Below are 27,978 nucleotides of genomic sequence, written 5' to 3' on the forward strand. Positions count from 1 at the left end.
GACTTCCCCTATTACTCTCCAGTGTGTGTGTGTGTGTGTGGGGGGGGGGGGGGGGGATCCAATAGTTAACACATTGCTTGACCAGCCTGGCTTCTGCAGGCCTCTCCTCTCCTGTAGCTGCTCAGAGTCCCCTTGTAGCTCTCCCCAGGGAGAAGGGTCACACGTAAGACACCCCGCCATCACTCTCTTGGGGTAGGGCTCCCACGCTCGCTTGCTCTACGGGTTTCCTCGCGCAGAATCCGATCATGCAATTAACAGTCCCCATTTGCAACCTCCGGGGGGAGGGGCGGTTGACCAGCGTCACGTGACCCAACATAAAGCGCCACAGCGCGCGCGTTACTTAGCAGTGCAGTAGGATCCTCCCCATCGCAGTTTCTATAGCGACCGGACTCGACACTGCGGCTAACTATAAATAACTATAAACGTAATCAATGTTTTAAAAAAACCCCGAAATGGTGAAAACACCATCGAGGCCGGGTAGAAAATGAAAAAAAAAAAACGCGCTAAAAGCATGAAAAACGGAGAAAACCCAGCAGGAAATCCCGCCCCTTCCGGCTCCGGCTTGGCCAATCGCTGCTGAAGGAGCGCTGTCGCTGTATTTAAATATCCTGGAAGGGGGAGGGGAGCTGTAGTCGCCAGTTAGGAGCTTCGGCGTCGTGCCCTACTGAACACCACACCATGGGCAGCCCTGAGGAGAGAGGTGGGGGGCGTAAAAGGGAACCCCATGAAAGGGGCGGGAGGGGACGGTGTGTGGGGTGGCAGGGATGTGGGAGTCGCCCCGGCTGTGCCCTGTCCCTGTTCACCATAGTAACTGGCTCCTCACTGTTGCTTCCCGCCCTGTGAGGTGCCGTCTCCAGTCAGATTAAGTGACTTGCCCAGGGTTACAGAGTGAGGCTGAGGGGGGAATTGAACCCCAGATTCGGGAGTCCCAGACTAGGGCCCTATATTATCACCCATCCTTTCTTGTCCCTGAATGTGGGTGGTGTGTGTAGGAGCCACTGTCTCATCTGTGGTAGGTCTTAGAGCTGGGGTGAGGCGCTGCCATTTAGTCTGGAAATCTGTGTGGGGGAAGGAATGATTTATTAACAGGGAGGCCTCTCAACTAGTCTTCAAAGTTATGTTTACTTAAAAAAATTAAGTAGATCAGTAAATATCCACCAGTAGCCTCTAGTCCTGGCCCTATGCTGGTCTAGCTGGGGGTGTCTTTTCTCCTGTCTGAGCACTGTTTGGTGAGGGCAGTACCTACAATCTTACTTGCCCTATGTCCCGAAACTAAGTGACTCCTTTTCTTGTTTTATGACTTAGTTACAGCCTCTGAGGCTTTTTCTTTGGTGAGCAATCCCCAGATGACCTCAGTTAACATGTTAATATTGAAAATGAAACAAGTTATTGGGCCATAGTCTAAAGACTATTAAACAACCAAGAAGTATCCTTTAATTTCCTGATGTTGAATGCATGTGAAAATGAAACCTGAGGACAAGTATTCTGGGGGGCAAACATGGACACACTTCAGCCTGCGGAGGAGAAAATCACTTCAGGATACTAGCAGACTTTTGCAACAATTTGCTCTGCTTACTTCCATTTGCTGAACTTTTTTGTTTCATCCGCTATGTCCTCTTAATTAAAGATGTTAAAAACTATTAGGTGATGCAGAAAACCTTTTGTGTGTTGGGGCAGAAAAAATAAATGTGTGTGTTAGCACTGCTGGAAAGGAGAGGGAGTTAACCTGTCTCTCTGGACCACTGATAGGCATACCAGCAAACTTCTGCCCCGCTTCTCATGCTGAATATCTTGCTGTCCCAAGTGACTGCCCTTAAGTTGAAGCTAGTCTTGCTTCTTCCCTGCTCATTTGTGCACTTCCCCTCCACTCTCCCTTTCTCGGTGTGACTGGAAGGCAGCACACTTGCTGCATTTCACAGCAGGGTCTGGTGGTTGGGACCTGTTAGTCTGCTCCTTCCTGAAACTTGGATGGAAATCAGACTGCCCAATTTTCACTGTACAATAACTGCTGCAGCCCAAGTTCTATCCATGTTCTAATATCCCACCTCCACCTGTATGCTAAAAATATCCTTTAATATTTATATAAACAATTATTCATTTTATATGTTGGCACAACATGAAAAAAATTATCTACATAAAATTACTTGATGTACTAGGCCAGTAGACATGAAGATTGTCCTACATTCTTTGATGTGATGTTTGCAATGTATGAATTATGTTGGGATTGGGGGAAATGAGCATTATTGACAGCTTTTGCTCTATGGCTTCTGAAGGGATGATACCAAAAATTGTCTGATTCATTAAGCACTCTGGACACATCTATCCTTAAAATTAATGGGAATTCTGTATGTGGATGGCTTGCAGGATCATTGCCATAAACTGCAGATCTCTAATAGAACAAAACAAATTCTAGTATTGTTTAGTTAATCTGTAACAATAGAATTTTTTGAATTCTCAGATCAAGAGTCATATTACACTTAATTGTCCTCTTTTTATTGTTCTGGCCAAATATCAGAATACACAGTTTTCCATAATGAAAAGCAATTTGGGGGACTAAGGGCTGTTTTTCACTCCTGTCTTTTGCTCCCATCAGTACATAAATCATAAATTCTTTATTGTTTAATAGGCATATAAAGACACTTTCTAGTTGCCAAACTTGTTACATGAGACTTTAGCTGGGAGTCTCCCTTCATCATAATGTACACAGACAGGGTTTTGTACTTACGTTTTCTAGCTAAGTCATTTACATGTTTTAACATTTTTTTTAATAGAATGGGTTGATGTCGCCAATGATCTTCTTATGAAATGTCATATAAATCTGCATGTGACGAAGCTCACAGAATGTTGTGCTAATGTATTTGTTGGTCTTTATGAGTCGATCTTGGGAGAAAAAGTACCAGGTAGGAACAGAGATCCTGTATCATTACTTATGGTGGCTTTCTTTATCTTTCTATAAATACAAAAATAAATAAACACAATTGTATTAGGAGAAGAATTATTAATTTCTCAAGTTCCAATAACACATTTTCAAAAGTAAAATCACAAAGTAAACTGAGGCCAGTAGAATACATCTTGTGTACAGCTGGTAAACATACTGTGTAGTTTAACATTCAAACAAAAAGGTTTGAAAAACCTAGTGCATACAAGATTGGTGTACTCTTTAAATGTTGCTAAACTACTCAAGTGAGGCCTTGTCTGCAGTAGGATTTAAAGGTATGATGTTAGCACGTGCAATCTGTGTTTTAAAGTCTAGTATGGACAAGGCACACTGCCTCTAACCCTTGCTAATCTGGTTGAAAACTTGAGCAGCTTAGTATTAGTGTTAGAGCATTGTGCCGGCAGCGGAGTGAGCTGAGACTGCAGGGGACGGGGAACAGCAGGGGAGGGACCAGGGGCTAGCCTCCCCAGGGCAGGAGGTCAGGCAGTGGGCAGGAAGGTCCCGTGGGCCGGATGTGGCCTGCAGGTTGTAGTTTGCCCGCCTCTGCCATAGTATGATGTAATGTTTCTTCTTTGTAGATTTCATAGCCTCTCCCAGAAGCCAAGAGGATGATGCACATAATGTGCAAGCAGTAATAGATTCTCTGGCATTGGACTACTTGCAGGTCAGCTTGTCTCACATCACTGGTGAGTACTTACAGTCCTGGTCAACAGAAGTGAGGGGTATACATGCATGATTGAAAAATACCCAAGGCTTTACATTCAACTTACTATTTATAAGCAAGGATCTGATCTTTCAGAGTATGTTTCCATATCTGCATGCAAAATTGTGCATGTGCATTAAGTTATGCCCAGAAAATAGTCTTGGTCTGAAAACTGGGCCATCAATTTAGAGAACAAGCAAATAATTAAAAACTTAGACTAAAGCACCTAATTACACTTCATGTGTACTGTATTGCAGTATGGAAAGTAGTAAATCAGTGTTGAAGTTATTAGTTTTTTACCTTGAAGCTACCAGTTGGATTAAGACACTGCAGACATCTAATTATTCCTAGTGGAATATATAGCAGTTTTTATCTTGTTTTCTTCATCAAGTCACACTCTTCCACTCAGCTGGAACGATGTTGTGGTTGGTGGTGTCAGGCTGTATGGGAAGAGTCTTTGCCCTTCTCACCTTGGAAACAGTAGAAGAAGCCTTGAATGTGTCCTTGGGGATATAATTGCCATACTTGGCAACAGAGGGAAAACACATTGTGGTGGTAAACACTTGGACTTGAACAGATAGTTAACGGGTAGATGTGTGTGTTTAAATCTGTTCAAAATATGAATATTTGTAGTAATTCAAGTGAGAAATAGCCAATGTGGTCTCAATTTTATTTAATTTAAAATTTATTTTAATTGGATATTGTCAAAGTAGTTAATACATTTGCTATGACATTCATGTTACATTGTGAATTTTTATAAGAGAAATACTCATTTAGATATTTTAATTGTCTAAATTGAAATACCAGGGTTTTTTTTCTTGAGACCTTCCATTTTTAAGCCTGTCATTTAATCTTATTTGAAATGAGTCCTAATTTATGTATTTTTTATTGAACAATGTATCTTGAAATAAAAAACAGGTCAATCTCTTAACTGTAACAGTGCTAACAAACATTTGCAGTGAAATACTGAGGGAATAGTTCAAATTCTGGTTTCAGTCATCCAGCTGGGTGTTAATGTATATTTGGCTTGTTCTGAAGATTGCAGTATTGCTTGTGACTTTTTGTAAATAACTGGAGTGTATCTAAGTCCTCTGAAATCTGAGCCTACATGGTGATTATCAGTTTTGTGCTAGCTTGGGCATGTATGTATATGTTGAAGACTTTGGTTTTTAGGGGCTTCCACTCTGGCTAGTGAAGACCAGTAGTATCATATAAATAACTGACTCACTAAAAAGGGAGGATGGAACCTTTTTCCTCCTAACAGCATCTCTTGCTGACTGGTAGGTATGTCTACAGAGTATTGCTGATATATTTGAAAGACTCCTACATCCTGCCTTCCCAGCTAATAGTTCGTTTGTGCAGTAGCAGGCATGTATGAGAATCCTACCAAGTTCCCCAACAAACTGAAGGCAGGAATCCTTCATTAGTTTCATATTGACTATAATACTACCTGCTGAACCAGCTACAAAGTGTAGGCAAAGATCTCAACAGCTTGCTCTAGCAGAATTTTACCCTGTAGAAACAGGATGAACTGCTAATGTGACTTTCACTAGACCAAGGTTTCTCAAATTGGGGGTCGGGACCCCTCATGGGGTCACAAGGCTCTTACATGGGGGGTTGTGAGCTGTCAGCCTCCACCCCAAACCCCACTTTGCCTCCAGCATTTATAATGGCATTAAATATATAAAAAGTGTTTTTAATGTATAAGGGGGGGGGTATACTCAGGGGCTTGTTATGTGAAAGGGGTCACCAGTACAAAAGTTTGAAAACCACTGCACTAGACAAGTATGCAGTGTGTAATCTTGATGTCTGGTATGCTCCATGAGAGCTGATGAAAAATGTGTCAGTGAGATTAGGCTTTCAATTGTTGGAACAGAAAATGTACAATTTCAGGATGTTTGCCACCTACCTTAAAATATGTTACAGAAATAAAAATCCAACAGTGACCCAAACATCTAGCTCCAGCTAAATTTCTTCTGAGTTGATATTTGTATATGCATTTTTCTGAACAGCCTTTCCAAGGTTTTGACAAATTTTTAAAGGTGAATTTTTTTTCTCTAAGCTCTAATTACTAATTCATAGTAACCTCTGTTAAGGAGAGAACATTGTGAAAGGAGAGAGAGAATCTATCCGAAATCTGTTAGAAATATTTGATGGCCTGCTCGAATATCTTACAGAACAAATCAGTGAAACTTCTTCTCAGAATGGGGGTGAGTAAAGAGACTATCTCAGTTCAAGATATTATGTGCTGCTGCTTATTATTATGATGGACTATTTCTTATCTTGCCTGCATACCTTCAGTGCTACTATTAAGCTACCATACTCAGGCGTAAATTCTGCCTTCATATGTACACCATTCTTTGTATGTTTAAGGATGGAATAGGCTCCTAGTGTTAGATGAAGTTTATGCCTTTGCGTTCCCCCTGATTAGCAACTATATTTTTGAGGAAGCCCATAGCCATTTAGTATCATATATGGAAAACAGACTTTGTAAAATCTTGTTTTTTACAAACCTAAGATGAACAGGAGTGTTTCATTTAAACAGGTTTTTGCTCAGATTTAAAACTTTGCTTGCAATGTTTGTAATCCAAACATTGCAGGAAAAAAAGGGATTGAAACTGATCACAAACAGAAGTGGAACTTAATCTATTTTCATTTCCCAAGTTGTGTACTTACTGCTCCATTTCGTTCAGTAGTCATGGTGAACAGAAAGTTGGATTTAAAATCTTTTAGTTTCAGTAATATATGGTAATAAAAGGTGAAGCCTTTAAAACAAACAAACAACAAAAAAACCCATAGTGCTCCTTTTAACATGGTTCTCTTTTCTGGCAGAAACCATCTCCTAACAACTTTATGAATTACAAGTGTGAAAGTGGTATTAAAATTTCCTCCTAACTTACCACTGAAGCGTCTATTGAATAAGGTGCATGTGGAAGTTGTTATATTTAATATAAACTGTACTGTTAAACCAAAATGTACAAACCTGTTCAGTGTGACAGTTTTAAACAGCATGTTAAGTCTAAAATTGCCATTGATGGCAAATTATTTCTTGTGATATTGGCAGTAGTACCCATCCTCTGTGTGTGTGGTTTTCCTTGAAATTAACAAACCAATTTTGATTATAAACAGATGAACCTGACCAGCTAGCTAACAATGAAATTCAAAGTGCGCTTCAAGAGCAGCTGGAAGGTGACCTTGAGGAACCTGTGCCACCTCTGAAACTCCCATCAGTTGCGGAGTAAGACTGGTTCTGAATGTTTTAAAGTTACATTGGCACAATGACTGTATTTTTACATATCCTATAAAGTGTCTAGCATGTTCATACTATGCAAATAAAAAAAACATATTGAGTACAAGCATCAAATGGAATGCTTGGTCTTCTTTGGGCAGCAAGAGATCTAAAATTTGGATCAAGTATGTGTTTGCATTGCAAAGCCTAAGACAATTTGCAGTTTTAAAAATTTTTAATCCATCTTTAGTGGTGAATCTGCACAGTAATGAGTTATGTTCCAAACTTTCATTGTGGTCTCAGTGCATGCTTTTTTATTTAAATCACTGAAGCTTAGTTAATCAGTTGTATTATATCATGAAAATAAATGTATTTTTAAATTAGCTTACTCTGTGGAAACTGATCATACTCTTTTAAAATGTAAAGGCCAGCTAACTGAAGATATAGAGTTAGGATTCTTCTGCAGCTCCATCTTGTGGCCTAGGCAAGCAAAGACCGTTATTGCTAATAGATCTTCTGTGTTGTGTTCCTCTTAGGTCTTCCCAGTCAGATATTTTTGTCCCATCTTGGGAGGTAGAAGGATCAGAATCTACTAGTGAATTAATCAGGCTTGGGGACACTGCTCATTCATTTTCTCTAAGAAAGGAAGGTGAGTTTAAAATATACCTTTAAGACTGTTCTATATGGACATGTACTCTTCTAGCAATCAAACATACACTGTCAAAAGTGCTTAGTATTTTTTAAAATATGAAAGGTCTGGGAGCATGCTTGTAAAGCAAAAAGCTTATAGCTCCTTTTGTTTTGAAGGTTCCCTAAATGCTTCAGCTTATATATGGTTAGCACAACTGAGATGAAGCCACCTCTGGGGCAGATAGGGAAAGTCAACTGGCATAAAGTATGCTGCATAACTGTAGGTCAGAGAAAACTTAGGTCAAGAGAACAGGACAAATCTTTACTCTTACAAGTAACACCAGTGGACTTTGAATAACTGCCAATAGCAGATGAACACTCTTATAATATAATTCTTATTTCACAGACAGAACTGCATGGTACCCAGTGTACTTATGTCAAGATAAGGTGATCCTGCCGCGATGGAAACATCTGGTTCCCTAGAGTTTAAGGGTTTCAAACCTGATTTAGAGTTGACCATTATCTATCCCTTCTGGTTGAAGGGTTTTGTTTTTTGTCTAAAAAAGGACTACATAGTAAAACAGTGTGAATTAGACCCAGTTCAGAAGGACATGAAAGCATAACTGGATGACCTCAGACAATCACAGTATGAAATGTAAAATTATTGTAACAATGTTGCTTCAAGACACAATATGTAAACCCTAGCAATGAATTATTCTTTAAGCTTACTTACAGCAAACAGTTGGTAGGAGTCTGGGCAATTCAGAAACATTCTTTAAGGGAACCAGATGGCTCATGGAATTGGTAATAGGAATCACTTAAGTTGGGCTCATTCTGAACACCAAGAGCATTTTTGTTGACAATTTCCTTTGCAAAGCGAAGGACTGAATGGGTACTGAGGCTGACTTATCTTGCCCCTACAATGGTAGCTGAGCAAATCTGTGAATAATACTTTTGTCGCATACTGTGATGGATAAATACAATTTGTTGAAGTGTTTCAACTTCCACCTGCAACATTCTGCTGTCCCCACAGCAGTGAAGAGCATTAACTGATAGTTACTAATTCAGTCCAATATGAACACTGTCTAAACACAGAGCTGATAGTAAAAATGCATTTAATTATTTAAACAAGTTTAACCTGCTTTCAAACACCACTTCCAGAGTTCCAGCTCCCTGAATTGTTGCCAGCAGAGAGAGAGAGGTCTAAGGAGATCAAGGAACCTGAAGACGCTGAGGCTACTGTGGCATCTTGTCAACTTGTGACATCATCTAGTCAGCTTTCCAGCTTCAGAAGAGCACTTGTAAAAGAGAGGGAAGGTGAGTAAAATTCTGACTTCCTGAGAAATACCTTAGAAATTCTTTAGCCTTCCTAGTTCTGTTGGCAGTAATCCTCACAGCCATGGATTTGAGACTAGGAATACAGTAGCTGACAAAAGAAGGCTTCTTATTTCTTTATCTAGAGTTACTTATATAAGTAGTTCTTCGCCTTTTTTCCTTATTTCAGTTTTGGAGGAAATCTGAATGGTCTGATACCTGATAAATCAGAAAACTAAGATGTTCATATGACTGTTTAACTAACTTAATGCTAAATTATCAAATCAGTTCTTCTAATTAGTTCCTCACACCCAAAATCCAAATTTTGCAGCATGCAGCAAAGATAAAAACTACTGTCAATGTCTCTTATGTGTACTAAACTCTAGAATGATTGAGGAGTAACATGCTTATTCAAAGATGAAGCTGAATGAAAGTGGTCCAGCTGGCATTTTTGTTCAGTGGATTAACTGTGCCTATATATTTCATATTTGTCTTTAAGGATCAATGGATTCTGTTAATTCCACTGAATTTCTCAAAGAGAATTTGAGTTCCAGTGCTAAGAAGCTTGGGGAGCCCATACGCCCAGCTATTCCTTTGCAACCACCATATCAGCCTCCTGAACCCAGGCCTCATTATTCAACGGGAAGGGAATACCAAAGCTCAGCCAGACAGTCCCTAGGTTTCGCTAATAGTCATGGACTTGAAGCTTCTGTTGTAAGTGAAAACCTCTTACTTGGTTTTATTAGTAAATATTTTCAGCTTTTCTCTATTGCATTTGTAGAATGGAATTAATGAGATATCTATCTGAACTGTATCTCTGAATGGATTATTACTCTATGGTCTTGTCAAAACATTCCTGTTCAGCAGGAAGAATACTGAATTGTTAATTTAATATGCATATTTACTTCTCTTTGCAGTTTGCAGAACCACTTAGACAGGAGTCAGCTACTTCTGATAGTGTTCCTCTGTCGAGACTCACCCCTGGTGAGAACAAGTTGTGCTTCATATTAAACTCTATTCTATTGCAGTGTTAAATATTGGTGCTTGTTACTTTGAATTCATTGTATTGGCATTGAGGGAAACATGGTTTTGAAAACCTTTATCTATGGTTTGCTGTTCAAACCTTACTAAATTCAAATTTCTTAACAGATGTGAGCAAATGACTTTTTTTTTTTTTTAAATAGGAGATATACCAATCTCCTAGAACGGGAAGGGACCTTGAAAGGTCATCAAGTCCAGTCCCCTGCCTTCACTAGCAGGACCAAGTACTGATTTTTGCCCCAGATCCCTAAGTGGCCCCCTTAGGGATTGAACTCACAAACCTGGGTTTAGCAGGCCAATGCTCAAACCACTGAGCTATCCCTCCTCCCATTGTCACAATGTCTACAAGGGGATTGAAAATAGGTCATAGTCAAAGTGGATTTATTGTGCTGAGAAGTAGTGTGTGTCCACTGCTCAACTGTGGTGTTTTTGTTTTTTTTCCCCCTGCAGTTAATCCATCTAAGCTTTGTCTGTTTTACAGAAACTCATTGACAAAGGGTGCAGCTGAACTGGTGCAGAATAAACTAGCTATGAATGTAGACTAAGACAAACTATGTTAATCCATTCCAGAAAGCATGGTTAAACCCTCCTAGTATAGACAAGTGCTTATTTTCTAACTTCTCTGTTGCCTTGGAGATGCTGGCTACTTCTCCAGTTTCCATTGCATCACCCTCTTAGATGTAGGCTTTGAATTTAAGTGTCAAGAAATTCTCCTAAAATTAAAAAAAAAAAGTGTGTGCATGCCATAACTGAATAGCCACACGTCTAATTACTGTCTTCTTTCCCCTATTGTTTTACGCTTCTTTTGACAAATTGTTTGTAAGCTCTTTGAGCCAGGATCCCTGCCTTTTGTATTTGTTCTGTAAATCACTAAACACAGTTGGGTGATGTGTAGAGAATAAATAATCAATAAACACTGCTGTTTCTATTGCCAGTTTTTCCAGTCGGAGATAAAGTGGTGTCAAAAGATGAGCTAAATGGCACAAATGATGTGGCCAAGGTAACTATGACTTTCTACTATTTGTAAAATCCATACATGTTTTAGACAGGGTTGCTGTAAACCTGCATACAGGGAATTTCCCCACAATTGTGCAGGGGATTTTTGGTATTCCTACCACCTTGCAGAAATGAAGCTTTTCTCTTAAATGTGAATGTGACTTGATACAGTATCGACTTGGTGTGTCTACAAGCAGGTTGTAAACTACATTAGTCATATATCTCAATGGAATGTAAGCACTAACTGATGATGTAAACATTTGCATTTACATTGCTGACCAGTTCAGCAAAAGCACCGAGTTATTACACATCAGTTGGATTTATCTAAGGATATTTAGGAAGAATATTTTAACCTCCTCCTTGCCTAGTATCTTACGATATTGGTGACATCCCAGAATCAGGTACCTCCAGAAAACCTGAGACTTGCCTGGATTTCAACAGAGGATTTGCCTCAGTCTTAAGCTCAGTCAGTGACCTGGCCAGATTACTTCCCCCTCCTTTTTGTCCTTGCATTTTCCCTTTGGAACAACTAGATAATTCAGAACCCACAAACTGGTTAGCAGATTTCATTCCACTCAAAGGGCCTGCAGGGGAACAGGTCCTCATAGGAAACTATCTGAGCAGGAGAAGAATACTTGCTCCACAAAGCACTTCTTGACTGACTGAAGCCACTGTGGGGCTGACCTGCTACTTGGCAACATGAGAAGATAAGCTCTGATGGGCAGCGAGTAGGACTTTCGGAATATAGTGGATTTCACTCGTAACTTAACCAACAACCCTTCGTTTTAAGTCTTACTATAACCAAATCAGCCGACTTAACATTGCAGTTCTAGTCTTTTACCCTCTGCTACGACAAAGGTTACTTGCATGACTGAGGGTATGTTTTACAGTGGAATTAAAAACCGGTAGCTGGCCCATGCCTATTGACTTGGGCTTATGGGGTGCAGGTTAAGGGGCTGTTTAATTGTGATGTAGAAGCAGGAGGGTCCCAGAGGTTGGACATCTACACCACAATTAAACTGCCTCGTAGCCCAAGCCCTGTGAGCACAAGTTATCTGTCACAGACATAAACTTAGTCTCTGGACTCTTCCCAAAGCAGTCTATAACTCTTCCCTTCACGTTGCTGTGGCTGAGCAAAAGGAGATGTTAATGAACTTAAAGATACATGCTGAACAGTGCACTTAACATTGACAGCCAATCAGATTTTTTTTCCCCTTTTATAAGTGGAAAAGATCTTGTGCCAGGCTGTCAGTCTACAGATAGTTTGCTGTAAGATGATGTATGTCCTGGACTAGTCTGGTTAGTGGTAAATGATGCAACTACTTGCCACCTAGAGGATATAGACAAGAGCTAGATGTAGTAGTAATATGGACATGTTATCTGCCACCGATTAAAGATGAGACCCATCATGGTGATTTTTCATGTCTCAAACTTTCTAATAAAGTGAAACTTTCTTAAATGTGCTCAAAATATGATTACAGCTCAGAGGCTTGCTGGATATTTTGAGCTGGAATATGCTTGTGGGCTCTGCAAGCCTCCTTAATTATGGCAGGAGAGGGAATAAATGGTGGTCCTCTCCCAAATACCATTCACTTGGGGCATCAAAAAAAGCCCTCGCTGCAGCTGTGAGATCCCTTTCTTCTGTTTGTTAGGAAAGAACTAGGTAATTATGTTGACACTTAACTCAGAGATCCAGTGATCTTTTAGAAGTTGCAGAGATGAAGAGGGAAGTTTACAGCTCTCAGCTAATGTTTGAGGCTGAATAGAAATCTCTCCATTAGATGTCTTATGTTCACATTTGAGATTATTTGCAATCCTAAGAGATAAATGAGTCCAACGTGCGTGGGGACGTCTAACTAAACTGATTAACTTAATTTGGTGCAACTACTATGTATAGACAAGTCCTAAATTTCTGTTTAAAACTGGTTATGTTGGTTTAGATTGCACCTGTAAATTTATCCATAAGCTAAACCGCTGTAAACCTGGTTTAAACACGAGTGACATCACCTGTTTACCAAGATTGGTATAAATGACACTGGTAGTTAAACCAGTACGATGTTGTAGGTCAGGGCTTACTTCAGCCCCTATTTAAAAAGTTCTTGATGATAAAGTAGCAGTATGGCATAATGGTATGTCTCTGAATCTATATACCTACTCAGTCTGAGCCCTGAGTTAGTTCTGTTGTGATCTCAATGGTTAATTGTTGAACAAACTTTTGTGTTATTCAGGATTAAGTGAATAGCCTCTTTATGTGCTTTGGAATTAGCTGTTCCAAGAAATAAATATTTCAGATGTCAAGAAATCACTTCTCTAGCTCTTGTCCCATGGTGACACTTGACCAGATTATGTGGGTACTTGAAGTCTCCCATTATTTCAGTTTTATTAGACTAAATTGCCATTTTGACTTAACACTGACACTCAACACCCTTTTCCTGAGTAGGAGGCTGGTAGTTTAACTCTATTAATATCTAATCTTATGAGTTGAGATGTGTATTCATACAGATTCTCGTAGATGGTCCTCTCCAGACCAGAAATTTGCTGCATAGTCTATGGAATCTTTGAGCCTTTCACTGAAAGTTCATAATGAATTTGATCTTGTCCCCTCCCTTCTCTAACAGGCTCTTGATGTGGCTGCCTCACATACATCAACTACCTGCTTACACCAAGACATCTCACCAGGCACTGACGAGGTAATATCAGTAGCACGAATCACAAAACCTGAAACAAGAAGTCCGCCTAGTGAAAAAAGGTAAGTCAGGTTTTTTATACTGAATGAGTAGCACAGGTTTTCAGTGCTCACTTCCTTATACAGGGGCTTTCACTTTTTGGCTGCTGCTCAGAATCCAGCCTAGGTAACAACCAAAGCTGGTTGGTGCCAGTGGCAGAGTGAGATGTGCAGACTTAGGTGAAGATCTAGAATATCTTTAGTCCTTTTAACAATGGCCTTTTAACTCAGATCTTTCTTCATACAGAGAAACCCATTTCTAAGAACCAGATAAAAATAAAATATTTTGTAAGAATCTGTTCTTGGTATCTTGTTAGGGGAAAAACGTTCCAAATACTCCTAAAAAGGCTTGAGCAGCCACAGTAGGCTGTGACATCTGAGTCTTATAAACACTCACTGTACAACTAGGGGAAATACTGGTATAAATGCTTAGGTGAATTCTGTCTCACCAGATCTGTTTCTATATAATTTCCTAATCCCATTTAAAACAAGAAAGTGAACTGCGTTCTGGATCTGTTAAGTAATGGTAACCTTTGACCATAAATCTTTGTTGGGACAAAAATGAAACCGTAGTGGTATGTGTGTGGTTTTTTTTTTTTTTTTTAAACAAAACCTTTCTTTTTTAGCAGATATGAAAATTTTATCACAGATTCATTTGGAGAGGAGCCCTTTTCCTGCAGAAAGGCAAAGGATAAGTTATCTGAGCAAGAGCTGCATGAAATGTCAGAAAAACTCTCTCACAGGTTAAATGAACTAGATTTAGTAAGTGGGAATCTATTCTTGATGGTATTTTGGAATTTATCCAGCATTTGTAACAAGTGTGTGAAGCCTAACTAAAATCTAGGGAATCAGGTCAATCTTGGTAGGATTAACAGATGCATTAATTTCTAAAGGGACTTTAAATACAGTTTAGGTGCTTTTATGTAAAAGAATGGATGATGCTGCAGAAATAATCTTAAAGAAAAGAGTTATTTCATCTGGGATGAGAGAAATGTTGGTGACATAGTGCAAAATCTGCATTAATAGTCACCTTATAAAATACTACTACTTGGTTTAGGAGAAATACTAGGATTACATTGTGTAATTATCCAACCATTAGTAATTTAGTTTATGTTGACATTCTGGAATTCTTGTACCACTATTTAATCAATAGTAGTATGTCTTTTGCTTAGCTTGATATTTCTTCAACTTGTTTCTATTAAATTCCCAGTGAAATGCAGAAGGTGAGTTCAATATATAATAGGACTAAAAGGAAATCTACAACTGGTACCTCTAATTTTGTTAAACAGTTCTAGACTTTATTGGGATGAACTAATGAAACTGACCAGAATCATCTCTAATCAACAGATGTTAAAGAGAGCTTTGGGGGAGCAACCCAGGGAAGAGATGTTGACAGATGAAGATAAGCTGTCTCAGCACAGTGACAGTGTCATGGATTATCGGGGAAGGAAACCTCACCCAGGTAACAATCCAGAGTGTGACTGTTTAAGCGCTGGGTGAAGTATAACCTTGTTAAAAGTAAAGCTTTCCTTCTCACTTAAAGTTGAAAGTAGAACACAACTCTTCTATAGTTTTATAGAGATTCAGAAGCCTACCTTCAGCCCTAAAATTATATCATTGGGTGACATGCCCAAAGATATAAAATCCTGTTAGTAAAGTGTTAACTAAACATAACACCTAAACAGCTATGAAAGCTTCACTAGAAATGAAAAGTGAAGTACACAGAGTGACAAATGAGCAAAGCTCCGAATGCTACTATTGACCATGCTGTGAGGGAGGGGAATACTGAAAAATGGGTCTGTTACCTTGTTATAACACACTATAGATGTCCAGTCCTAATATATAACAGTGATAATCATGTTATGTAACAATAACGTACACTGACACATACACTGTTATATGGCTTGGTACAGTCTACAGATGCAAGACCAAAGCATGTCATAACATGGTTCTGCCATTGTAAACATGTATAGCAGGCCCTAACTTTGAACCTTCTTAAAATACATTTTTGCTTCCTCTTTCTTTGCCCCATTGTGATATCTTCTGGCGCTTCTGATTTTCTAAATACATAATTATGGTACAAGCCAGGAAGAACTGGAGGCTTGGGACAAGGAGGACTTTAAAATAAGGGTATTTGTTTTTAAAAATTACTTCCTTTGCTCCCCTGTTTAACTATTGGGAACATTTGCTACCCTTCTGGATTTAAGTCTATTCATCCTTATAGTTTTTGTTGCTAGTTTCTGATACTAGTTATAACAGCATTCACATCTTTATTTCACAGCTACCCCACATCCAAAAAGACTTCTTAGCAGACCACGGTCCCTTTCTCCATCTCCACCCTCATCCAGGTATCTACTTCACTCTGAGTTTGAAGATGCACTTCAGAGAGATGCCAGAGGCCAGATGGGGAGAATGCGCAGGCAATTGCAAAAGGAAATGGACCAGAGAAGAATAAAAGCAAAGGTAACTGTTGCTGGGTTACATTAGATCTGAATGCCCCTACAGCCTGGTTAGTGGGGGCATTTGGCCTATTTTGGGAATTAATTTTATTTCCACTTTACAGTTGTCCTAGTAAGAGGCTGGGTGTAGCAAAGATGCAGGCATTTGCGCAGCACTGCCTCTTGCATTTAATACCTGCAGCAGTTTGAGTTATATGCAGAATAGGGAAAACTGGGAACCAAAGGATCTGTGCTGTCCATTTGCTGCTAACTGACACCATAGTTCTAAGATGTCAGTTATGGTGTACCACAATAGCCAAAATGCACTTACTAAAATTGCTTGAGGCTTGATGTTCAGCCCAATGCCTCGGGAAGTGTTATCAAACTGTCTAAATTATCCTGGATGACTGAATTTTGCTTACTATTGACAGTCCATGCTTTAGGATTCCCCTATGTTAAACTTTTGGCCAGCAACGGCCATGCATGAACAAGTGGATTATGGCTCACTTCCCCCTTCTGAGGTAAACAAAAGCAGCCTCAAAGGGTAAAAACCTCTCTGCTGTACAGTCCTTTGTCTGGGTGAACATCTCTTCCTTTTCTCAGGGGTTCGCAATTCATGTAGTCCTTTGCTCAGTTCTTCTCCAGCCTTCTTCCCAGGCCTGTCTCTTAAGCCCACTCTGCTTAGCAAGATCAGCTCTCATATCCTTCCCTAGTTTCCTCCTTGGCAGAGATGCTCACAGCACCTTCCGCCATCATTCCGCACATTGAGGAAAGCAGGCCTTTTTTATATCTAGCATGCTTTGTTGGCAGCCTATAGTTCTCGTGATTGCTGGATTACAAATCCCAGAATCCCTCATCTTTGGCAGAGGCCAAGTCACATGAGTGAGCAGAACTTTAATCCTCTCCAAGGCCCAAGCTTATCCTGCAATGGAGTAGCTTCAGAACTCTCATTCTTCAGAAATGTGAGCCCAAAATTAATATCCCCAACGGGCAACTCAAAATACTGACTACCCCTGTGAAGAGCACAGTATAACAGATGCCTAGCTGGAGAAGAGCTTAATCCTTTCATTATTTATCTAAATTCCCAAAATAGTTATTGAACATCTTTGTTTTAAGCTATATTTTGAGGTCTAAGTTTTGTGTGGGACAGTTAACACTGATCATCATGAATATTTACAACAGAAGCAACTTTATATTTGGCAAACCTCCTCCTTCACCAGTGATGCTATTGCATGACCATTAGCTGTAGCTAATAGAATTGACCTTGTGCTCTAATGCTGATGGCTGTACACAGGACACATTGTACGGTTTTATATGGCCACCCATCAGTCTATTAATTTTACATTGAAAATGCTCAAGGTCCCTAGAGAATTTCATGAAGTCTCTAGTTTATCTTTTTTGGGGTATGGTAATCTTTTAGTTGATTGGTTTATTTCAGGTTTTTTGAGTGTCATTATTATGGTGGAAAGTATTTTTTGTAGATCAAAGTGATCTGCTTTGTCCCAGAGGAATGCAACTGTCTTGACAATTCTTAGGTCAAAAATCCAGTTTTTAAATGAGGCTGGGGCTTGATCCTTAAATTGTTTTGAAGAGAGCCACTGGAGGAACTTGAGCAGCAGTCTGTTCTCACAGTGACCTAGTCCGTGGATAACAAGGGCAGGTTTTTTTTTGTTTTGTTTTAAACAGAGTTTGTGTGGCGTCCCATTCAGCTTGAGTGAATTACAGTAATTCACCCTGTAGATAAATGCATAAACCACTGTGGCCAGGTCCTTGTCCAGGAAGAAGGGGTAAAGCTTCCTAGTGAGCTAGAGGTGAAAGAAGCCCTTTTGTTACTAACACTAATTCATTTCATTTATGTGACTTCATTTGGACTGATTATCCCCTTTGCAGAGAGTAGGGATTCAGAACGAGTGTCTTATTTTGTTTTCTAGATGATGACTAAAGCCTATGAAGAGGAATTAAGAATTTTTGAAGCTAGAGAGAAACTGGGCCTCTCCAAGCTAAGAGCAAAAGCCAGGGAAACGGTAGGTGAAGCTCACAAGAATAAATTAGATGGCGTTTGTTTAAACAGTGTCTAAAAGTTACTCTCTCCATGCCTGCTATCCAGGCTGCATGGATGATGCTTTTAAATGACATGACCCAATGCTGACCCTGGCTTTAATACTAGTATAAGAGATGCTGTAAACAGCTTTGTTCAGCTATACCTTGGGGATATGGTTAGCAGTATGTTATTTTCTTAGGGTACGTAGACTCCAAGGTGGGGAGGTTTAGATAGGTAGTAATCCTTCAGAAACATCTTAGGGGTGGCACAAGGACCATGATTCTGGTATTGTTTGTCTTGTAGTGAGATACTTCAGCTGGAAGAATTTAAACCAGCCTGGTAGGCAAGTGGCTAGTTTCTACTGCAGTATTAGAGAATAAGATTTAATAACTAAACACCATTTGGTGGACTGGAAATTCCATAGAAGCAATCCTAATGCCTTGCATAGCTGAAGTAATCACCTCAAGAGAAACAAGTAGTGAGGATGTGCAAGGACACCAGGAGAACTCTAGTAAGGAAATAGATTTTCCCCCTAACTTTGGAAACATTAGTTTTTTACCTTTTTTGCTATTAGAATTAAAGAGCTGTCAGATTGCAACTTACTTACAGCTTGTACCCTAACTGCGTTATTGTTTGCCTTTATGTAGCTCTTGCTAGACTTCTTAATGAGTCAGATCCTGCAGTGCAGTCACTTTGCACTGCACTGCCACTGTAATGGGGTGATAAACTAGATTAAAAAAAAAAAAGACTAAAAGTGGAAGGCTAAAGATCACTGCAAGGGTGAGTGAGTAGCATGGAGCTGACGGGGGGGTTCTCAGCACTATTTTACGTGCTGCTGGTGTGTTGCAAGAAGAGGGAGCATGTCTGGAATGCCTGTATGCCAGGCCAATCTGAGCTGTATTTTCAGCCCCGGGGGCCACTGCAGCCATGCATGGAGCACCCCCAGAATTAGGGTTGTGCAAAGGAGAGCTTGACGCCTCCATTGCGCACAATCCTCTGACCTGCATTTGGTGAATTTTTGGCGCTACTGTGAGGGATCTGTCTCACTGTGCAAATGGCCTTCCTAGAGACTCAAAAGCTACTTCAGTTCTGATATCCAAGCCATATGAACTACCACTCTTTCCCTCCCATACCTGTTCTCCATCTGTTTTACATCCTAAGGAACAAGAATACCAAGAAAACATCTTTAAAGAACCTCCAAAAATGCCTCTGCCAGTGAAAGTTTATTCTAGAAAAACTACACCTCGGATTCCCAAACAGAGCCAGTGGATTCCAAGAGGAGGGTTTGCAAAGCCAAAGAAAGCAACTCCGAGTAAGAACCACAAAACTCTACTTGGTGGAAAACTGGCATCCTGCAAAAGCATCTGGTGAACTCCAAGAATAAAGGCATCTGGCCAACATATACCAGTCAGCTGTAGCATTTTTCCCCTTATGACCTCCAGATGTCAGGATTTTTGTAATGGAAGATAATACTTTCGAATAGACACAAACCATTGATGCACTGCTCAAACTGTGACCCATCCATTATCCATTGTTCAATATGCTGAACAAGTTGCAATGGAAGGACATTGAGTGCTCAGAGTGCAAGCCACATTTTTAGCAGCTGCATGCTGTGCATTCATTATATAAATCTACAGCCTGAATGGCACGCTGCTACAGTGTCTTGGTTTCAGCATGGTTGAAGGGCACTCTTTCCATTAATAGTATAATTAATAAGTCCCCAATGATTTCATCTCTTATTCAGATCAACCTGTGAAAGTTGAAATGTGAAAGACCTGACTCTTAAATCAATCCCTAACATTACCTCTGTTGCTTCTGGGCTGGGGCCTACTACCTCAATGCAGTATTTCCAGGGAATGAGAGGAGGATCCAGACAATGATTTGCTTCATTTACAAAACATTGGACCATCACCAATACAACTGTTGGGCTTATTTTAAATAACCGCATGCAGCTAGTGAGATTGACAGGAGCAAGGAAATCATTGTAGGGTTCTATACTGCTTGAAAAGAAGGGGGTAGGTGACAAGACTTTTTTTTTTTAAATATCAACCCTCTAATACTGTAAAATAGATCTCTAGGAAAAATAGCTAATCAGATTGACTTAAGGCTGTTCCCTTGGGGATGTTGTGAAGACAGATTGCAATACATCCTACTGAGAGACAATGCTACATCATGGTAACACAGCATATTAAACAGACCAGGTGTTCAGTCTGAAGTGTTTGGATAGCTTGGACTTAAACTCTCTGGAAGAACTACTGCTAACCTTGCTGTCTAGGAGTGTATTGATTAATCTGCTTTTATCTTGCAGTGAAAGTAAAGGACAATGACCTCCTCCCTCTGCTACTGGAAGAGTTTCCATACCTGCATATTTCCCAACACTCTATGAACAAAATGTGGCAACAGCAGCTTGCACAGATGGAACAACTGAAGTCTGCTTCTGGCAAAGACAGATCAAGACTGAAACTCCAAAGTGAAGTGAGACCCTCTCTTGTTCAGTATGAACACAGCCTCTTAGGCTTGACTGGGGGCAATGCAGCTACACAATAGTACTGGCCACCAGATGACTGCACTAAGCAATAAAACCCAATCAATTGCATAGCTACTGTGTAAGGTATTGGCATAACATACAAACTAGTCTGCAGGTTCTTAGGGTATGCCTACACTATCCGCGGAATCGGCTGGTAGTGCTCGATCTATTGGGGATTGATTTATTGTATCTAGTGTAGATACGATAAAATTGATCCCTGATCGCTCTGCCGTCAACTCCGGAACTCCACCACGCGTGAGAGGTGGAAGCGGAGTCGATGGGGGAACGGCAGCAGTCGACTCGCTGCCGTCCTCATGGCCAGGTAAATCGACCTAAGATATGCCGACTTCAGCTACGCTATTCACGTAGCTGAAGTTGCATATCTTAGGTCGACTCCCTCCCCCAGTGTAGACCTAGCCTAAGAACCTGTATGGAATCTGAAGTCTGTTTTTCTTTAAAATGGAGACAACTTTAAGGAGGCTGGAGTAATTTGGGCCTGGTTCTCTAAGCACCAGGCCTGTCAGGATCCCAGCTCCCTGGCTTAAAAGCTGAGCAGACTTCTGATCTCAAGGTGGAAGAAGCATGTCATGTTATAAGTATGTGGGGGGAAAGCCCACCGCTTATATTACTGCAGATTCAAACTCTACAGATTCTCTATCCCAGCTCTTTCTTCTTGCAGTATTTGAATAGGTTTTCTCATGGTCTTTATTGTACAAATATATGGCATACATTTGGGTCAAACTAGCACTCACTTGGGTCTCCAGCAGAGGTGGCTGTCTAAGGAAGAGCTACTCTGTAGAATAAGGAGGCACTCTTGAATAGTTAAAGTAGGGGGACTGAATCAGGACACCTGGGTGTTCAGTTCCTGATCTTAGCCGTTCACTTTCATTTAACCTTCTATACTACTTTCTCTACAATAAAGATGGGAATACTTTTTCACCTTTGTAAAGCACTTTGAATTTCTCTAAGTGCTATTACATACAAAACCCTGTAGTTTAAAAGCTGTTCTTGGCATGCAGAATTTGCTAACTCGTTGAAGGGTTAATTCACCAATGCAAAATGAATCTTTCCTCTTTCCTTTCTCTTAACCACTTGAGGCAGAGTACACTGAAGTATTGCTCCTCTGTTAGAAATCCCATCACTGAGTGCCTATCCCGCAGAATTTATTAAAGCAATTGCCTGTCATCTTTCTTATCTCAAGGTAGAAGAAGCACTGAAGAAGCATGACCTCCTTGTTGACATCATAAAGAAAGATCAAGACCATCACAAGAGACTGGTATGTTCTTCCAAAGAGGATGCACAAAGCATGACACTTACATGGTGATAAAGCCAAAATGATCCTACAGTTGTTGGTCTATGGAAGCAGCTTCCTATTGACTCCTGAGCAGCTGTGGTATTGAAGACTTTACCTAGTCTGTTTGCTGTATGTGGCCACTGAGGTCTTAGAATGACAATGGGGTTGCTGAACATGCTTATGTTTCACTATTTAAAGAAGGGGCTTGGTGCATTAACAGGGAACAAATCCTGAGAATATGGGAGACTGAGAAGAACAGACCTCAGTCTCTCCATGAGTGAGTTCAATCCTTGAAACACTAGTTTACCATAAAAGTGCTGATTCCTTAATTATACAGCACTATGGATAGCACCATACTACAGTGGTCTAATCCTAAATGTAGTGCACGGTAGTAGAGTGGGGAGAATTTCCTTAATATTGATTTATTTAGTAAAGTTTGCCATAAAACCCTGCCCTGACTCTCCCTCTCCAAGAAGTGCTGGTGGTCTGATACCTGTTGATCTTTTTCTTTAGCAAGAGTTTAAGCAACGCATATATCGGCAGAAGTTTGCTAAGAATAAAATGAGAGAGAAACGTCAGCAAATTGCTCGAGCCAAAAAGTACTATGAAGATTACCGCGTTCAGCTGCGTGCCAAAATGATGCGGGCTAGGACACGGGAAGAAAGGGTATGTGAGGTTGCTTTCTTCTTTAAGTGTGGCATTTTTGTTCTACTAGGGGAAAGACTCCAGTACTGAGTAAGCATCTTTCCCCCTTTACTGTGTGGTGTGTATTTATACTTTTGAGAAATCGAAGTGTTGGTACAAAGAGTTCGAGGCCAAGTAAACTAAACAGCACAGGCCTTGGAGCTCCTAGCTCCGATAGTTTTTCTGGCAGCAACCATCCTTGAGCCAAGAGCTTGTAAATTTCCACATGGTCTACTCTTCTTGGAAGAAGGCAGGTATAAGACTATACCTGCTGGTCAGCTGTGTCCTAGATGAAATGATTGTTCTCTATTGTTCTACCACACACAGTAGAGCAGCCCCCTAAACAAAAGCTGGAGTTAACTTTCACTGTCAGGCAACAAAGGAAGCTACTAGGCTTAGTAAAGGTGAGTGTGGGAGTGGGTGGGGGGACATCAGAGGGAACTATCTGGGGAAAGGAGTTCTCTTCACAATGAGATCATAAAGCTGAGCTTAGAGGATGTTTCTATTAGTATCAAAAGTAAGACCACCAATGTTCCCTCTAATTTTTTCCATCCATGTGCAGAATGAATTTTGTTATGTGCACCTATATCGAGGTGATGTGCATCATGAGGAGAAACAAAAAAAACCCTAGATATATTCTATCTTTTTAAAAAGTTACCATAGGAATAATTACTGCAGACAGGACTGTTAGGCATTTTAGAACTCACTACTCACAGAATTAAATCTAAGCATGAGAGAAATTATGAAATACATAGACCAGTCAAAAAACTAAAACAGCACTTTGAAAGAATACAATTGTAGAGAATACATGTGCATTGCAGGAAATAACAACAATACTACAAGTATGTGTTGGGAGGTGAGTGACACACACACACACCAAGCCACGCACTGCCCCTTTAAATAGCTCAGCACTCACCAGCCTGAAGCCTGTTTTGTTCAGACACAGTAGCAGCTGCCAGGAAGCTCTGTTTGAGGTCTCACTCCTAAGCCCTGTCGTATCCTCCCCGCTCTGCAGAGATGGGGTACTGGGGATGAGGGGAAGGGAATACCCAACATCAGCCCCTCACCCCCCTGCTCTGCACAGCAAGCAAGAGGCTCCCAGGAGCAGCTGGCCAGGGGCTCGAAGGCAGAGGGCAGGAGCAGCCTGGCAGTAGGGGGAGGGGCACCTGAAGTGCACAGCACTTCAGAGACTGCTGGGGGGCCATGCAGCTTAGAGGGAACTTTAAAGGCCACCTAAATTTTCCTTCTGAAAAGTGATTAAAAATGACACCACCTCACTCAACCAATTAGATCCTGTTTAATGTTTAAAAACCCACTTCATTTATCTCCTTTACTATTATAAATTCAATAGCTATGAGAGAATAAGCTGAATTCTATTCCTACGCATGCATCAACTCATTGCAACAGTGGGAGCAAATGCTGCCATCTGTTACATCTTTTACCATGATGAGCACAGTGATGTTTAGAGGTGTAACAGATTCTGTCCTCTGATTAGTGGTGATGTGAGGAGAGAACTGTGCCTCAAGTTGCAGTGAGCCCATGTTTGTTCTGCGTAAACAGCAAACTTTATATGCAACTGAGACAAACATGGAACCTCTCAATGCAATTTAGTTCTCTTTAGAATAGAGCTTCCCCTCCAGTGTTTAGAGGATTTTTAGAAGGGCCTGTAGGCAAGGTGGGACACTTCCTAAAGTTCTGTGGCTTACATGAGCAAGCTGGTTCTGTTATACTTAACCCCATAGGGTAGATGTACCCTACACCAGAAGAAGGGGTTTTTCCTTTGGTTATACATTTAAATACCTTAACTGTTGGCAGATATTTAAGAATCTATTTGAAGAAGGCTTAGAAATTCAGAAGCAAAGGCTGCAGGAGCTGAGAACATATAGTAAAGAAAAGCGTGCTGAGCAAAGAAGAGTACACCAGAATGAACTGGAGTCCATGGAGAACTACTACAAGGATCAGGTAGGCTTATTTGACTGCATCCAAGACAATCTGTCCGGTTTTCAATCTTTAATTGGTAAATCTTTCATATCTTAATGAGTTCTAATTCAGTGTTTATTGTACTCAGTTTTCAATGCTGGCAGAAGCTGTATCACAAGAACGTCAAGAAATCCAAGCCAGAGAGAAAGCACAAGCAAAAGTAGGTGTATACCAAACCCATGGGGAAAAAAATGCAGAAATTGGGCATGGTTTTGGCTTAATTGGCTTGTGAGTTGCTTGGGGGTTTTTTTTGTTTGTTTGTTTGTTTTTGATCAGCTCCCAGCAGGGTTAAGGGGGAGAGAGGGTCAGGGGTGCACAGCGGGACCATAACAGTCCCAGACTGCACACTGGGGGGGATCTAGTCACAGAGTGTTGGGATTCTTAGGAATTGGCTTGTTTTGAAATGGAATTAGCTTGATTTTTGGTTTATTGTAAAAGTCAGGGTGCTTATTTACTATGTGAAAGTTAGCAACTGTGTTCCAGTATGCAAGTGATTTCTTGTTCAGAGTTGTTTTGGTAAATCTCAGTATTCTTTTTAAGACACTGCACAAAACAAAAAGGGAGTTAAGATCAAAGATGGAAAAGGAAATACAGCAGCTGCAGACACTGATAACTCAAAATGACGATGACTCCTTCTTCCAAGAGCTGGAAGCAGAACGACTGAAATCCAGACTTCAAATGGCTTCTTTTCAGTATAGCAAAAGCTATTTCTTGTAAGACTTACTTTAACTATTAAATATCAATGCAGCTTTTATATCTGGCTAAGAAACTGTTAGGGGTATGTTGGGGAATTGCCACAACCAGAAGGTGGTGGCTGGTTGTTCTGTAAAATGTTGTCCGTCTGGTTTGCAGTGTCAAAGGCACAGTACTATGGCTGTAAGTGTCAGTAACTAGGACTTGAATATTTTTAAACATACCTTTTAATAAAGTTAAATTAATTAGATGATTGATTAAACTTGATAAAGGAGAATCAGACTATTTCAAGCTACCATTCAGCCTCCAGGTCAAAGTTTTGCTGAAGAATATGACCTGTCTATTGTACTCAGTACTCTAAACTTTTTAAGGGGCTGAATATTAAAATTCCTACATATCAGTGCTACATTATTTGGGCATTTTAGGCTGAATCAATGCCTCTGAACTTCTGACTACAAAGTAATGAAACTAGAAATGTGGTGGCAGCTCTTTAAAACAAAGGAGCACTTGCTCAAGTCCCTTGTGAGAGAGCAGGTTAGAATGGGGGTTTCCTTCCACCTTTGACATACAAATCAATTATTTAAATGTACGGGGGGGTGGGGAAGGGAAGGACTTCACTACACTGTACACAGCATTACAGCATAGTGCTTATGGGATACATTTACATATGATTTAACCAGGAATATATTTTTGTAGTGTTTTAGCTCTTAAATAGCTAGTACTAAATGAGACTGCAGTACTTGTGCCCAGTCATGTCCTCAAACAAGACTGTCATCTCATTCTTAATCACTCACACACTTCAAAATGTAGAACACTTTTTGCTAAAGAATAAAACTGGTAGAAGACCTTGCAGGCTCTTAATTACTTCCTAGAGTGAGCATATTAGTGTCCTTTTACATTTCAATTTTACAATGGTTTCTCTATGCAATTACTGTCAGCAGCTGAATGCAATAACTCCAGTTATAGGCACTACTTATAGCCTACCTTCATGATGGGAATATCTACAACAGTCAAACCATGTTAGTATTTGCACATGGTTGAGGTAGACTTTAACCAAGCTGTTTTCAAGACCACCTGGTTTGCGTCACTAAGCTACTTGGAAAGGTGCTGTCCTAGGAACATGATGCAAGCATTTAGACCTAAAACCAACATCTTGTTACACTAACTCTAGGTAAAGAAGCAGTGGGTTTGACACTAGTGGGGTAAAGTAAGATGTATTATACTTGCATTCACCATTCTCAATGCAAAAATCTATTCAGCTATCATGCTGAGGTAAGGCAGACTAGCTAACCACAAACTGACAGTACATTTAAGGCAAAGACCCTACAGTTCAACCTGAATTTAATGACTTAGCCTCCAGCTACGACTTGCTGTCAGCAGTTGAGAGGTGGCTCTTGTACCTGTCTTCTGTAAAGCTGTCATTTACCTCTGCTACTGAAATACACGGGCTAGTAGATTAAGTGAAGGAATAAGCCTAAGTGCACAGGTTCTAGTTGGAGCTCAGCTACAAACAGTGTTAAAGCCTTATAGGCAAAGTAACTAGGGATGTTAATAGGCTTGAAAAATAACTGACACATTAAAGCACAGTGCTAATTAGTAGGCTAAAGATTAAGTCTCTTGCTGTTTAGCAAAACTAGAGTTTTAGATCCATCCCCTAGAATATACTCTCTTCACTAAACAGGACCCAAAGCTGGTTGTTCCCTATCTGATTAGCTGCTAGAAGCAAAAATCTTTGGGATTTGCTTGTATAGGACTATTGGTACCTGTCACTCAACATTGAGGGCCTGGCCTGATAAGAGATTACAGAAAGCAATTTACAAGAGAAATAGAACTACTCAGTCACAAGAGCATTCATGAGATTTAGTCTCATGCATATGGGGGAAAAAAGTTCACACTAGCCTTGGTGGGAGAAAGTAGAGAATTGCACCTTGACTGAAGCTTCTGACAGCTTAAATAGTTTTTCCTGTGGCAATAGCCCTGTTAAAAACAATTTACAAAATCACTTCCAAACAGTTAACACACTAAAAGAGACCAATCCCTTCCCCCCACTGCCGTCCAATGAGTTGGAATGAAGACAAAGTATTTATTGATTTGATTTCATATTTATACATTTTCTTGCAAGGAATTCTGTTCAGAGTAGCTAAAGCCAGCAGGAAAGTCACCTCTTCACTGATAAAGAGAGAAATTCTCCTTTGAGACATGTTGATACTCAAGTGGCTACTGTTAAAAGCCACAGAGGGAGCTGGGAGAAACAAAGTAAAGTGGAACCTCAGCATTATGAAGTCACCAATCAACCAACCGCACACCTCATTTAGAACCAGAGGTATGCAATCAGGCAGCAGCTGAGATTAAAAAAAAGCGCAAATACAGTATTGCACTGTGTTAAACCTAAACTACTAAAAAAAGGAAAAGCACCGTTTTTCTTCTGCATATTAAAGTTTCAAAACTATATTAAGTCAATATTCAGTTGTAAATTTTGAAAGAACCACCATAATGTTTTGTTCAGAGTTATGAACCTCCATACACTGAGGTTCTACTGTGTAAGGGAAAACTGGCTACAGTATCCATTCCTGAATGCTGTTTTAAGGCTTAATACTAGCTGTATATGGAAGTAAATGTAAGAAGGCATCAGATTAGTTTCATACCTTGTAAAATATACTCTCTCTGATTGTATCTGACTCCCTGAACACCTCTAAAGTTACAAATGTAAGTTAAAGTAAACCTTTAATTAAAAACTTTAAACGT

The 27,978-nt window shown here is 40.2% G+C and overlaps 1 protein-coding gene across 5 annotated transcripts; it reads left to right on the forward strand.

The window, feature by feature from the left end:
• The first annotated feature begins 398 nt into the window (after positions 1 to 398).
• On the forward strand, positions 399 to 27,652 carry CEP95 (centrosomal protein 95). Of its 5 annotated transcripts, none has more exons than XM_039500252.1 (23): positions 399 to 700; positions 2,772 to 2,900; positions 3,517 to 3,624; positions 5,738 to 5,851; positions 6,771 to 6,879; positions 7,407 to 7,519; positions 8,662 to 8,817; positions 9,314 to 9,528; positions 9,732 to 9,798; positions 10,791 to 10,855; positions 13,470 to 13,600; positions 14,203 to 14,338; positions 14,924 to 15,038; positions 15,858 to 16,039; positions 17,946 to 18,038; positions 19,217 to 19,367; positions 20,364 to 20,530; positions 21,784 to 21,858; positions 22,390 to 22,542; positions 24,376 to 24,522; positions 24,629 to 24,700; positions 25,081 to 25,253; positions 27,356 to 27,652. In XM_039500252.1, the coding sequence occupies exons 1-23, from the start codon at positions 679 to 681 to the stop codon at positions 27,375 to 27,377; spliced, it is 2,715 nt and encodes a 904-aa protein (XP_039356186.1). In that variant the 5' UTR covers positions 399 to 678; the 3' UTR covers positions 27,378 to 27,652. The 5 variants fall into 5 exon arrangements, with proteins under 5 accessions (XP_039356186.1, XP_039356187.1, XP_039356188.1 ...); XM_039500253.1 differs by having other exon boundaries at positions 14,206 to 14,338; positions 27,356 to 27,538; XM_039500256.1 differs by lacking the exon at positions 399 to 700 and adding an exon at positions 895 to 1,012 and having other exon boundaries at positions 27,356 to 27,539.
• The last annotated feature ends 326 nt before the right edge of the window (positions 27,653 to 27,978 follow it).

This window comes from Mauremys reevesii, linkage group 15 (assembly GCF_016161935.1).
Source record: "Mauremys reevesii isolate NIE-2019 linkage group 15, ASM1616193v1, whole genome shotgun sequence".
Classification (NCBI taxonomy): Eukaryota; Metazoa; Chordata; order Testudines; family Geoemydidae; genus Mauremys; species Mauremys reevesii.

Coding starts and splice junctions, on each gene's coding strand:
- CEP95 (XM_039500252.1), top strand. CDS start 679: ATGGGCAGCCCTGAGGAGAGAG. Junction 13,601..14,202: donor AGTCCGCCTAGTGAAAAAAG/GTAAGTCAGGTT, acceptor TTTCTTTTTTAG/CAGATATGAAAATTTTATCA. Junction 21,859..22,389: donor AAGACCATCACAAGAGACTG/GTATGTTCTTCC, acceptor CTTTTTCTTTAG/CAAGAGTTTAAGCAACGCAT.